This window comes from Bos indicus x Bos taurus, chromosome 2 (genome assembly GCF_003369695.1).
Source record: "Bos indicus x Bos taurus breed Angus x Brahman F1 hybrid chromosome 2, Bos_hybrid_MaternalHap_v2.0, whole genome shotgun sequence".
In the NCBI taxonomy this organism is placed as follows: Eukaryota; Metazoa; Chordata; class Mammalia; order Artiodactyla; family Bovidae; genus Bos; species Bos indicus x Bos taurus.
The window spans coordinates 20,554,028-20,567,876 of NC_040077.1; the positions used below are offsets into that span (position 1 = coordinate 20,554,028).

Genomic DNA, 13,849 nt, shown 5'->3' on the forward strand with positions numbered 1-13,849 from the left:
TTTTTTTTTTTGTCAAAGAGATTCCCTCAAACTGTAGTTTAGGCTGTACAAAACCCCTAAGAATGGGATGTACTAAATAGTTTAGAGCTCTCTAGAAATTCCTTGGAGAAGGCAATGGCAACCCACTCCAGTACTCTTGCCTAGAAAATCCCATGGACGGAGGAGCCTGGTAGGCTGCAGTCCATGGGGTCGCTAAGACCCGGGCATGACTGAGTGACTTCACCTTCACTTTTCACTTTCATGCATTGGAGAAGGAAATGGCAACCCACTCCAGTATTCTTACCTGGAGAATCCCAGAGACAGAGGAGCCTAGTGGGCTGCTGTCTATGGGGTCGCACAGAATCGGACACAACTGAAGCGACTTAGCAGCAGTAGCAGAAATTCCTTGAAGATGTCAGTGATCTGCTTTATTAGTTATTACAAGTACAAGTGACCACTCTTTGGCCATCTTTTATATTTGTTAGATATATCAATAAGACTGTTAGAAAATGTAATGTTTAAATCTTTACAATCTAAGCAAAAGATCTTTTCATACTGATGTTTAGGATTTCTTTCCATTTGGCTTGAATTTAAACACTTCTATTGAAATTATATTTCTTCATAACATATAACTTGAGAAGCAGTTATAAGTGAGATCTTAAACAAAACTCTTTTGTATATTCGTTGAATGTTCATGCCCCAGAAATACGCTATAGAATTTAAAACCATGAAAATCCTGATTCCTATCAACATGGAAATTTATCATTATTTGTGATGTATGTCCAGCTTGCTTTCACTTTAAAACCACAAATAAAGTTTTAACAATGGACATTTTTCTCGGTGAGAGGTCTATGATCAAACTAAACATCTCTCTGAAACTGATTAGGTCCTGAGGTTTCCAAATTCAATATTCGGCAAATATAGAGCATTTGTTTGGCCATAAGAAATAATTCAGAACTTCAGAGTTTGTGCAATTCTCCTGAGCCTGCTCCTCTTTTCTGATAACATAATTGGACATAATCTCGTCTGGTCTTCAGCCTCACTTTATATAAGACTGAGGCAGAATAAATCACATACAATTAATCTTTTGAGGATCTAGGTGACATTGCTTTACGTTTGTACATCAGCAAGTCCTTTGTTTGCTAGTAGTCAAGTACAGTAATGGAAATTTTTGTTATTAAATGTTTTATTTCTTCTTCCTCACTCCCAGCTATCCTGAGTCTGGAAAAACAGACACATAGTCATTCTGTGAAGACAAAGGAACATTGAATAGTTAATTATATAACAGATAGAGCTGTCCACTGTGTATTCATTCTTGTAACGAGTTGCTAGAAGATAAATTTGCATATTTTGTTCAAAATCTTATAAAATAGAAATGGGATGGACTGTTTTAGCAGTTTCATAGTTTGTGTAGTAACCATAACACTTCATGGAAGATCTGACTCAAAATACCACAAGGCTCTGAATATGGAAGAGGAATGCCCTACAAACATCCACACAGGCTTGACACAGTGGTATCTCCACTGACAAGATATATTTAATAATGTTTAAAATTCACTTTTCCTGTATAAACAGTATCACTGTAAACCTAGGGACAGCATTTGCTTTCTCAGAACTGAAGTCTCTTTCTTCCGGTGATAGGCCTAAATTAAAACCAGCAGAAGTCACTGAGTTGTTTTTGTAGCATTTTCATTGCTGGAAGGGACCTCCAGAGGTCACCTAGTTCGTCCCAATCTCCAGCCAGGACTCTCCCTAATACTGAATATAGCTGTATAGCGATCTGCATTAAGAAAGCTTTCAAAGATCCCTGGGGTTGGTCAAAAAATAGCTAGTATTGGCCTGATTCATAGAATAGCATTATATGTATGTCAAAATAGCCACCTTCATCAGGAAAGACATCCATCAGGGCTAAGTGCTACTAGTAGCTTCAAAAGGAAAAGCATTATTTTCTCAGAGAAAAGAGTGGTAGATTAAGGAAATGACCAAGTGTTTTTCTATTTTTTTTTTTGTTTAGGTGTGCATTTGAATGCTTATCAAAAAAGAAACATTGACCACTGCAGGGAAAGCCCGAAAGTAGCTGTGGGCATGCAGATTACAACTCTTTAGTACTTTCAAATTGCTACAGAGCTCAGAGGGGGGCTGTTATCTCAAACAAGATCTGATTAGCATCAGGTTAGTGATGGGCAGATGGTGAAACAAAAGAATAATATTGACAAACCTGCTTTATAAATGGTATCTTTTCCTCATAATCGGCTGAGTTTGTTGCTCATTTTATTTCTTCAACTCCATCAAACTTTGGGTCCAATGGACAGGAATTTAAGTGTAATTTCAATTTTCTAAGACAATGACACTATTGTTTTATAGAGAAAGTATTTCTCCACAATTATTGGACTTCTGAATTATTGGTTTTAAGTACTACACTAGAATCTAGAAATTCAGCTAAAAGGAGAGCTGATCCTCTTAGCTGATTATTACGGGCCTTTAAGCCTTTCAGTCAAACTAGATAGAGACTTAAGATATGTCTATAACTTATGAAGTGAGGAAAATGAACTGCCCCTCCTCCCCACACAACTGTCCCAAGTATCCGCTTGTTTTTAACACCAGAGTTTTTCAAGTAATATTGTGTTTGGTTACATAACAGCCTGTTCAACAATGGATGCTTTTAGATGGGAACTGGGGGGCTGGATGGAAATAACGTTAGAGGCTTTTTTAAAATCACATACCTTCTCGCCAACTTTCAAATTATTTTGTGTCTGGGGTGCTCCTTCAAAAAAATTCATTTGAAAATATATCATTAAAAAAAAAACCAGAAAAAAAACATAAGTACCTCTATGTTCTTATTAGTTTTAACACAAAGTCTAGGTTACAGGAAGTGGAAAGTTTGACTACTGTACTGGCCTCTCCCAGCCTCCTCTGTAATTCTTGACTTTGAAAATGGGAATTCAGCCACTGAGACTTTTCCATGTGCAGCTGCCTTTCTCAGAGAACACTGACCAACTAACAAAGTCTTCAAGTTGTCTTTCTTCTTCCTTTTGTGAAAGCAGAAGACAATAGGACAAGGAGATGTCTCTTCAGTGTCTCCTTAGCTATACATCATCCCCACAGTGGACATCTAAACTTAATGTGCAGTCCACATATTCACCCTAAAACCTGGGCACTTAAGGTAAGGAAATACTTCTATAGTTACTCGGTATATTGAGCAGAGTTAGATTTTTTCCTCCGTTTAACTACTCAGATAATTGTCCCTAACTAGTTTGCATAAACAGCTTTTAAGAAGTGTTCTTTTTTAAAGTTACCAGCCTAACAAATTTCCATAGCAGAATTCCAAATAGAAGAAACTGAGTCAGCTTTAAAGAAAGATCATCAAAATAAAGGAGTATAAGGAAAAGCAGAAAGTGACACATTCTGTCATTTTTATTACCAAAAAAAGTTCAAACCATTTACATGCTGACATTAAATGCCATATGTAAGTTCACTACAAGCAAACTTCTTTAAAAATATACATACTGTATATATTTACATTCAAGTTTGAGTAACTGGTGTCAAGGTATAGTTCAGGGTCTTTATCCACCCTGTGCATTTGTTTAGCTACTAACTAAACAGAGATTGTATCTTCACTTAGGCACCTGGAGAGGTAGAAACTGCTTTTTAAGGGGGAAAAAAAACTAGTGCAAATGTGAGGATCACGGTTGAAGCAGCTTATACACCAAGGAGGCCTTAAGTATAACTAGCTTTGGTCATCAGAAGCTGAATACATGTAGCCTTGTCTTTTAAATTAAAACCAGATAAAACTTTGGGTAGATGCTCTTCTGAGCACATCACGGGGTTGGCAGTTAGCAAGGAATGCTCTGCCACTCTGCACGGAAAACTGCATATGACTGAGTTAGGCAACATAGCAGTAGGGCTGGGCTGGCGGCTGGGCATCTTTTCCCTGATAAGACACAATACACAGATGAGTGGCTTTAGAGACTTCAAATTAACATCTGTACACCCACAGCCCGGAACTCAGAAGCCACCAAGGTATTTCCTCTCCCAAGTGAAACTGCTCTTATTTCCACCATGCCCACCTCCATTCCAAACTGAGCTAATAAGTCCAGAGAAGGGTGGGGTGGCCCAAGAGTTCTGCAGCCCACAGTTCATCAGCGACGTGACTAAACCTCAGGATGGTTCCTGGGCCTGAGAGGGGCTCCCCGGGTTCTTGCCAGACTTGGCAGGGCTCGTTCCTGAGATGGGAAGCTGGAAGGAAGCCACGGGGGTGGCCGATGGCAGAAGCCCTTCCCGTTCCCTTTTCTTCTGTTTCATCCTGCGGTTCTGGAACCAGATTTTGACTTGGGTGTCATTCAGTTGCAATGAGTTGGCTATCTCGATGCGTCGGGCCCGAGTTAAGTACTTATTAAAATGAAACTCCTTCTCCAGTTCTGTCAGTTGCTTGGTGCTGAAATTCGTGCGGATCGCGCTGGAGGGGGTGGCGGCTCCATACTCCGCGAATTTGCCTGCAATGTAAAGACAGGGCGTTGTCAGCGTGGCGAGATGACACGGAGACGCGACTTGGGAGAGCTTTGGGGCCACACTAGAATCAGTTACTGAACGGCCCTGTGCCAAAAGAAAAGCTTCACGGAGCGCTCCTTCCCGCAATTTTCTCAACCCCTGGCATTCGGGGCACGCTCAATGCAATTCGCCTGGTTTAATAATGCCTGGGGCCGCGTGTTCCCCATAAGACCCAAACCGCCGTCCACGGGGACCGCTGCAGCGCACCCTCGGCTCAGTTCCGCTGGGCAGGCTCGATCCCCAACCCCAGTCGCGTCCGTCCGTCCAAGGCCCAAGTACTTACTTTTCTTCGGGGCGTTCCTCTTCACTTTCATCCACTCGAACGTGCTGAAGGCGGCAGGGAGGCCGGAGGCTGGGGACGCACACTTGGGGTAGACGCCGGGAGCGGGGGACGCGGTCTGAAAGGCCCCAGAGTGGCCGTCGGTCGGCTCTTTGAGACACGCCGAAAAGGGGCCCGGCTCGCCGAAGGCCGCGTAATCCACCTGGCCACTGAGGAGGAAGGAGCCGCCTCCAGAGAAGACAGCCGAGGTGGCGTAATGGACGTGCGCCCCGCTGTCGTCTGCCGGCCGCCCGAGCGCGCACGGTAAATCGTACGCGGGCGCGGACCCCGGGAGGCCGTAGTCCTCGCCCCCGGCCTGGACAGGTGCGGCGCCTGGCTCGTAGGCCCCCTCTAGGGGGCACGGCGCGTACGCGGGCGCGGCAGGCCCCGGAGGCTGCGCCGGTGCGGCCGGGGGCGAGGGCACCGCTCGCGCCGCGGCCAGGGGCAGGCAGCTAACGAACGCGCCGTCGCCGCTGCCCAGGGGGAAGGCGGGCTGCAGGACCACGGGCCGGGCGTCGGCGCGACAGAACTTGGATGCGAAGCTCAGCAAGTCGCCGCCGTCCCGGCCGCACGACACGTAGTCGAGGTAGGAGCTCATGGTTCCGGCCCACCCACCGGAGCGCGCCGGCCGGGCCTGGGTGTGGGGTCCGCAGGACCGCCGCGCTCTGCGCCGCTCCACCTCCCCTGTCTAGCCGACCTGCCCTCGCCGAGCCATGGCGAGCCAGCCGGGGGTAAATAGTGGCCTAATATAGAGGCGGGGTGGCCACGTGGCGCCGGCCGGCCAATGGGCGCCGTCCCCGCACGGCCCGGGTCCCGACTGGCGCGCGGCTCCACGAGCCTGCCCGGCCACCAACTTTGCCACACAGGCGGGAGGCCGCCGCCCCGCGCCCCAACCCGGCCCAGGGGACAGCCTTCTGGCCCTGGGGCTGCTTGGCTAACGGCGGGGCGTGAGCGCTAAACGCCCGCTTCCCGGACAGGTATTGGACAGGTTAGAGGCAGAGAAGCAGAAAGGGCCGCTCGGTGGAGGAGGAGAGAATGGAGAGGGGGAGAGCCTGTTCTTCTACACCGTGGGTGCTAGCCCCTCGAGTGTGGATGGTGGTCGCTGCAGTGTGGGAAGGGTTAAAAGGCCCTACGGAACCCCTTCCTAGCTTCCTCCAGGGAAGGTAAAGTGATTTCTCTTCCCTTTTTCTCTGAACCCTATGTGCTTTCAGTATTCTTGGCACTGGTGGTATCTCTGGTGCTCAGACGGTAAAGAATCCGCCTCCAACGCGTGAGACCTGGGTTCGATCCCTGGGTTGGGCAGATCCCCTGGCGGAGGGCATGGCAACCCACTCCAGTATTCTTGCTTGGAGAATCCCCATGGGCAGAGGAACCTGCCGAGTTACAGTCCTTGGGGTCGAAAAGAGTCGGACACGACTTAGCGACTAAGCACACAAACCTGGAGTAGACGTTTAATTTTCCTTTTCCCCTCACCCCCGATTTTTGGGATATAAATTTTATGCTGTAGGTGCTGTGTAGCTGGGACGGCACAAAATCTTCACTTCTAGGCTAGATTTTCACGTTACTTCGCAGCTTCTTCCACTGCTCCCATTTGTGGTGCACGAGAAGCGAGTGTTAAGAGTGCGGATTTTGATTTGGACAGAAGATAAAGTTTCTGCCTGTGGGACGTTTAGCAGATTATCCTCGTGGACTAGTTTGTAAAAGACAGAATCTGCCGTTGGGATGAGTCGCTCGCTGTGCTCCTGTCTGGGAGGTTGGCTCTCACCCGTGCTGCGCCCGCTTTTTTAGAGGTACTTTGGCTCCAGGGCGCAAAGCTTCTCAGGGACCCGTCAGGTCTAAGAGGTTTGGACGGGCTTGTGCCTCTAAGCAATTAAAGCTTCTGTTCCATCGGATAAGTGCTGCGTCGTCTCTTGCGAGTGAAATCTGAGGGCTCACAATGTTAATGGGCTCACGTCTTTCCCTTGATAATATGGTTTTGTTTACTGAGTGTAGAGAGACGGGAAATAAAAGTGCAATTGGCACAGGAAATGGGGGGTAGAAGAGCTACAAAGCTTTACGCTCACAAACTTTCCAACTTCCTTGAACATTTTTTTTTAATGTTTCCTTCTTTGGGGCTCTAGGAAAAGAAACAAGTTAAATAAATAAATAGATGTTATTTACACACAGCAGTAATGAAAGAGGGTGGTTTCCTAAAACTCTGTGTGAATAAAGAGCCTACTCTTGGCTTTTTCAAGTGCTCTTAAGAACTTGATCTGTTATAGCCTCTGAGTTACGGTGACCGAGGTTTTATTATTGTTTTACTGATCCACTTGTCCTGAAAGAGCTATTGAGCCCTTGCCTAAAATTCCACTCTGAGGAAGTCTGGAAAATAGGAGTGGTTACAGTCCAGGGAGCCAGTTCCTTACAGGGATGTGAACTTGTGAATAAACAGTGTTAACCACAGTGGTGAGGCTGAAGTTGAGGCAGCTAAGAGGGGAGGGGATAGGTAGAGGGTAGATAGACACCAAGGAATGAGCACAAAGCTGAAGAGGTCTAGGATTCCTTCACTGCTGAAGTTCTTGGATTTCGCTGGGAAATAAAATTCTGGGCTGGAAAATAACCCTTCAAGCTTGATATTGCTACTTCAATTATCTCCTGTAGCCAGTCACACAGCAAAGGTCCTTTAAATAGCTTTTATTTTCGAAATAGTTTTTAAAAAGAAAAAATTAAGGCTCTTCTCTAGCACCTTGGCTGGGAAATAATAGACCTCTTTGGAGCTAACTCGGGCTTCATATACATAGGCATTTCTTCATTGTCCTCCTTCTGTACCCTTAATGCAAAAGTATCAATAGGTCACAATGTCCCTTAACCCTTCACTGGCTAGACTTCAATTTTTACCAGTTTTTACCAGCATAATGTCTCAGCTCTCACACTCCTGTCTCAAAACTAGAAGACCCAGTCTCAGATGGTACTCATCTGATCACAGCTCCTAAGTCAAGAGGCCCAAGAGGGTCAAGAAGGAAGGGCGGCCCTGTCAATTTCTCTAGAGAAAGACCTCCAGCCCTCTGCAACCCAGGTGGAGGACAGAAAACCAGTGTCTAGCAAATATGGCCAAAACCTATCAAATTAAGTACCTTTTCTCTAAGGTTTCAGGAAAAACAGCCAGCCTAGATGCCTTGGCAACCGTCATTTCAACAAAGACCGGGTTTTTGCTGCTAAGCATTTGGAACAAAGGTTGGGTCCTGCATGTCTCAGTTAAACACTGACTTTGTTGCACCCCTGAGCTGCACATGCTATTTCCCTGAAGCAAAATTTGGGAGATTGAGCTTTGCCAAGGGAAGAAAACATCCTGAAAGGGACATCTAAAATTAATAATCTAAAAATTAGATTTTTAAAAGTGTGTTATTTTAACAACTGTGGAAGAGAGTGAGTAGGTGGGGTTTTCATTATTTGTTCAGATCCAGTAACAGGTCCCTGATAACTGCATGCAAAGAGCTACATTCTGTTCCTCCTTCTCTCTACTCCCTTTACTCTCCCAGCCTTTGGCATATACTACACCTTGGGGCTCAGAGTTGCCATCTCCACTCCTGGGCTGTTCTGACTTGCTCAGGATGAAAGTCAAGAGTTTGGTTATCTCAGACTCAGATTCAATAAACATTTGCCAAAGACTTACTGTGTAAGAACTTTTTGTTAGGGGAGGATTAGGCTAATAAAAAAGATTTTCTTAAACCAAAGGAATAAGGGATTCATTTTTGACACGTTAGCTATGCTATAAATCTACTCTAGGAAAATCTGAATCTATAATTTTCTAAGGAGATGTTGGAAGGTATTATTGGGGCAATTGTGTATATAAAGATATGAATATGGATATTTTTAGTACCTTTAAAGTTTGTCTCCTAGAAGTTCACAGGGTATAGGAGAAACATCTTAAGGATTTTATTGCTTGTTCCCAAGGGTCACTTGCCCTGCTGGGTCCTGGTGCTGTGAGTTCTCAGCAGGAGGTGGCAGCCTAGGGGCCTGACTGCCAGGTTGTGTTTGATGTAGGAATGCTTTGAAATCTCTCCCATCCTACTCACCACAGCAGTCACCCCCAACCACCCCCCTCCACTACCTTTCTCTCTACCATTCAAACAACAAGCTTCTTTTCTGCAGACAGAGCAGTGGAGGCTGGCAGTCTAGTCTTCAGTGTGTTTACAGTTGTTCCTGAAAAGCCTCTTACAGTCCTTCTCCACAAGCCCCATTGTGTTATCCCTTTAAGATGCCTGGGTGCTTGCTAAATTGTTTCAATCCTGTGCGACTCTTTGCAACCCTATGGACCATAGCCCCCAGGCTCCTCTGAACATGGGATTCTCCAGGCAAGAGTACTGAAGTGGGTTACCATGCCCTCCTCCAAAGGATCTTCCCAACCCAGGGATCAAACCCACTTCTGCATTGACAGGTGGGTTCTTTACCACTAGTGCCACCTTGGAAGCCCAGTGATGCTTGAGCACAGGCAAACTCTTAGCTCCACAGTCCCAAAGGACAGAAAGGCTCTTGCTTATTGGGATAAAAAGTGGGGTTGTCTTTTCTCTTAAGCAAGATTTGTAGTTCTCTGCAGCATCTTTCTATCCCAAGATAGGGGTAGAGATGAACAGGATCCTAAAGACAAGAATTCAAAGCTTGTCAGAAGTCTGATACCATGACCCTCCCTGAGGAAAAGAATCTAGTGTGCTGTGACTTTTCCTAGAGCTTTGTTAAAGGCTTGTGAGTCAAGCCCATCCCTGGCATATGGGAGGCATTCAAGAAATGTTTGCTGGGCAGAAATAAAAATGGACAGAACGGTGTGTCTTCACCATTACCAATGTTGGCTAAAGGATATCCTTAGATTACTGGCTCCTAGCACCACTTCAGGTGGGTAGGAATCACCAGAGAAGCTGGTTTAAATGTGCAGTTTCAAAAATAAATGTGCAGTTTCCTTAGCCTTCCCCCACCCCCACTGAGCTTCTAATCCCATAGGTCTGACTCAGGAGTCTTTCTTTTTAATAAATCTGTCGAATGATTCTAAAGCAGTATTCTTAAGAACCACACTTTGAAAATGTCTGCTTTAGGAGCTGGGGTAGGGGGCAGTGTGGGGAGACCGGGTAAGTCTTGACCAGCATGATGAGAGCTCATGCCTAAATGGAGCAGGATTATACCTGAATATTATCCAGAAGCCTATTGGGAGGTAGAGGAGGAGAGATCAATGTCAAGATCAAACTTAAGTCTAACTAGACTGAAGTTCCAGAAAATGTCCTTAAAAGGTAGTCAGTAGGAGCATCCCAAGTTTTGCTGACAAAATAGTGCTTTGAAGAGATCCAGCTCACTTCTTGCCACTTCCCTAACTTGACTTTGAGAATACAGTGGAGTAGGAAGTGAAAGAAAGGGATTTGTCACTCGAAATCCCTTCAGAGGGAGCTGAGTGGTTCTGAGGCAATGGGAAGAAGGAAGGAGTAAGAATGGGGGTCTTAAGAGAGAGAAGCCAGCTCTCATTTCCTTCCATCTCTCCCAAATGGTCTGGAATGAGCATTTAAGCTCTCAGGATCCAAAGTGGGCCACCATCCCTTGGCCTAAGGTGTAACTCTTACTGTGGCTAAAGATTGACCTTTCGCAGCATAGAATGTCAATGCTAGAAGACTCCTCAGAGAGAGAAGTGACATCAAACCCCTCATTTTAGTGAGGAAGCTACTTTATTTACTCAGAAGTTAAAAGACAAAGCCATCCTGCAAAAGATGAGGGTGGCCACTGCGGTTTCCTGCATCTCTAGTCTGCCAGGAGCAGAGAGTCAGGCAGCCATTCGGCTACACAGTGACGACCTCCATGCTGAGCAGCTGAGCAGTGCTCAAGGAGACCACACAGCCAGCGGGCTGACTGGGAGGACTGCCCTCCCATTGCCATTTGTTTGCTAAACCTGTGCCCTAGACTTCTGAGGCCCCACCTTGAGCTGCTCCAGCTAGAAAGGGCAGAACTGAGCCTAGGTCCCTACACCCTCCATGAATGTAAAGGATCACCTCATTTCCTGTTCAACTGATAGACACCAGGGTCCTGAAAATAAAACAAGAGGTATCCTTAGGTTAATGTAGTTGGATAGGCAAGTACAAATAAAGATATGTGTGAACATGCAAAAGCACACCCATGTCAGTTATACTGATCTTTGGGACTTTCCTGGCAGCCCAGTGGTGAAGACCCCATGCTTCCACTGCAGGGGTCTTGGGTTTGATCCCTGGCCAGGGGGAGCAGAGAGGCAGGGAAGGTCCCACATGCCAGGTGGTATGGCCAAAAAAAAAAAATTATGCTGATTTTTTTTCCTCCTTTATCTTTATTGTAGCTATTAAGTTTAAATTTATATGATTCAAGATTCAAAGGGTACAAAAGGGTACCCTTTCTTTCTCCCACCGCTGTCCCCAGGCGCCTAGTTCTCCTTCACATGAATACCAATTTTGAGTTTCTTCACCAATTTTATATCTTTCCAGAAATACTTTCTACTTCACAAGTATAGATAGATAAATATCTAGTTAGAGATATATCTCCCCACATTTTTACATAAATGATAACATATTACAAGACTCTTCAGCACCATGCTTCCCCCCTATTATATCTTGAAGATCCTTTCTTTCTCCTTTTTTACACCTTTATGCTGTTCTACTGTATACATCTACCACAATTCATTTAGCTAGTCCCTTATTAGTGGGCATTGCTTTATTTTCATTTTGGTATTACAAACACATGCTCAACATTTTGCCTATTAGAAAAAATTCCTAGACTTGAAATTACTTAATCTAATATATGTGCACTGGCAATGTTTCTATATATTGCTAAATCACTCTCTTTAGAAGTGCATCAATTTATACTTCTACAGCAACATATGAGAATTCTTGTTTCCTCATACCTTTGACAAGTCAGTGGGATATTAAAGATTTTTTAAAATTTTTGCCAATCTGATAAGTGAAAGATAATACCCTTATAGCACCTCCAAAAATGTCATTCTTCTTTATCTTACCTGATCCTATTATAATTCTATTTTACAAATGCTAATACTGACACAGAAAAAAGAAACAACTTACTGCAGTCACCTTCAATGTAAATGGCTAGGGTCAGATGTTCAGCACTTTCCTATACAACACTGTAACACAAGGAAGCCTAAGATTTAAAGAGGATGGGTGGCTGCAAGCATTCCCTGAAAGACACATGGTATAAAAAAGCACAGAAGCTTTCAGACATCTCTTAGAGGCCCCCTCTTTAGTGGTCTGATACCAAGACCACATTTCTGCATGTTCCCCTGGAGAATACCCTCTGGAAGCTGAGGGACTCTGATTAGCAATCTGATCTGACCCAGTCCTAAGCATTAGCTTGAATTCACTATCTGGGAAGCAGTAGGGTGTTGTTTTTAATTTCCCTGAGACTTATTTCTCACTGGCCACCCAGGATCTAAGTATTGATCAGCATGGGGGTGGGTAAGAGGATGTTTTCCCTAGATTTTAGCTTTTTGTAGACCTGATAAAGATAATTCCTAAGCTTGGGAGTGCACACATGTGGCACACTGCTTTACTAATGATAAACCCGTGGATCTCTTTATTGACTGGTTCGTTGATGATGAAAGTGAAGGCCAGAAAGATTAGGTGAATATCTTAGGGTCACACAGTGCATCAGTTAGCAAAGCAGAAACCAATGAACAGAGACCTAAACCTGAACTCATTCATTTCTCCTGCAGTCTTCCCTTCCCACTCCACTGTTCATTTTGGTGGATAACTGACTATCTGCTTAGGCTGTCAAAATCAAAACCTAGGGATTAGCATCCACAACTCCTCTTTCACTAATCCAATTGATCACCAAGTCCTCTGAATTCTTCCTCCTAAATGCCTCTCCTCTTCATCCTTATTAAGTTTCTCCCTCTCTAGGCTGGATTATGGCAGCAGCCTCCTTCTTTGTTCTTCCCGCTTCCTATCTCTCCTTTCTCCCATCAGACACAGTACCCCCTAGAGTCAGCTTTCCAAATATAGATAACAAATGTCCGCATGTCCCAGCTTAAGACCTTTAGTGGCTCTCCCTTGCCTACATGTTAAGTCCAGATGCCCTTCCATGGCCCTTACACAGCCTCTCTGTCCAGCCAGATGCCTCACTCCGAGCTCCTCTCCTTGTTATAGGTCCATACCTTGCTCTTTCTTCCCTCCCTGCTTTAGTATGTGTTGCTCTCTCCACCTGGTAGATCACTCCTTCTTGGGCCTAAAAAATTCCTATACTTCAGGAACCCAAATTCACCTCTTCTGAGAAGCCTTTTTTGACACTATGATCCTTTATTCCAGGAACATTTTGGCCACACCTCTGTTATAGCATCTGTCATACTAATCTTAGGATTCTTTTTCTACCCCAGCAGACTGAAGGGCATACACCATTAGTGACTCAATTTTTATATCCCAGAGCTCAGCACAGTACACGTAGGAACTGTTCAGTAGGCACTGCTGAAGAGAGAAGACTCTGAACCAAGAACAAGAGGTTCAGTATTTTAACTGCTGGAGGAGTTCAGGACACTGTGGAGGTCTTAAGGCTTCAGCTTACATCCATCTGAGGAAAATGATAGTAGAACATTTCTCCAGAAACAAGCTATTGCCACCCAAGAGGAGAGAGAGAGAAGAGGACTGAGGGGAGAGGGCAAGAGCTGGGACTTTCTGTCCTCCAGGGGCTCTTTACTGTGGGCTGAGACAACATGCTAACTTGAGAAACTTCCCATCTCATATCACTGAGAACAGAAATTAAAAAGAGAGGGTAGCCCAGAACTCTCTTAGAATTTATGACCGAAAGGACAGCGGGTGCCACTCAAGAGGGGTATAAGAGTGCTTCCCCACCCCCTCACCCAGGCCTTCCTGCTGTGAACAGCTCTGCCTGAAGCCTGCCCCTCGCCCCCAGCTGTAGTCTGCTCCTTCACGGTGTTTCTAAAATGAACCCCCAACAGCTAAAGTACAACTACTCCAAGCCTTCCCTCATATCACAAAAAAGAGAAGAGGCATATCA

At 45.1% G+C, this 13,849-nt stretch overlaps 1 protein-coding gene across 1 annotated transcript; it reads right to left on the bottom strand.

Moving 5' to 3' along the window:
- Window positions 1-3,362: 3,362 nt before the first annotated feature.
- On the bottom strand, window positions 3,363-5,559 carry HOXD1 (homeobox D1). The gene is made up of 2 exons (XM_027557043.1): window positions 4,811-5,559; window positions 3,363-4,472 (listed from the first exon to the last, which is right to left on the bottom strand). Exons 1-2 carry the CDS (start codon window positions 5,442-5,444, stop codon window positions 4,138-4,140), a joined length of 969 nt encoding a protein of 322 aa, XP_027412844.1. The 5' UTR covers window positions 5,445-5,559; the 3' UTR covers window positions 3,363-4,137.
- Window positions 5,560-13,849: the final 8,290 nt, after the last annotated feature.

What these genes read in the sequence shown, in the direction of transcription:
- HOXD1 (XM_027557043.1), bottom strand. Translation starts at nt 5,444, where the DNA reads ATGAGCTCCTACCTCGACTACGTGTCGTGCGGCCGGGACGGCGGCGAC. An exon ending in GAGGAACGCCCCGAAGAAAA is followed by an intron (nt 4,473 to 4,810) that starts GTAAGTACTTGG and finishes TTTACATTGCAG; the next exon opens with GCAAATTCGCGGAGTATGGA.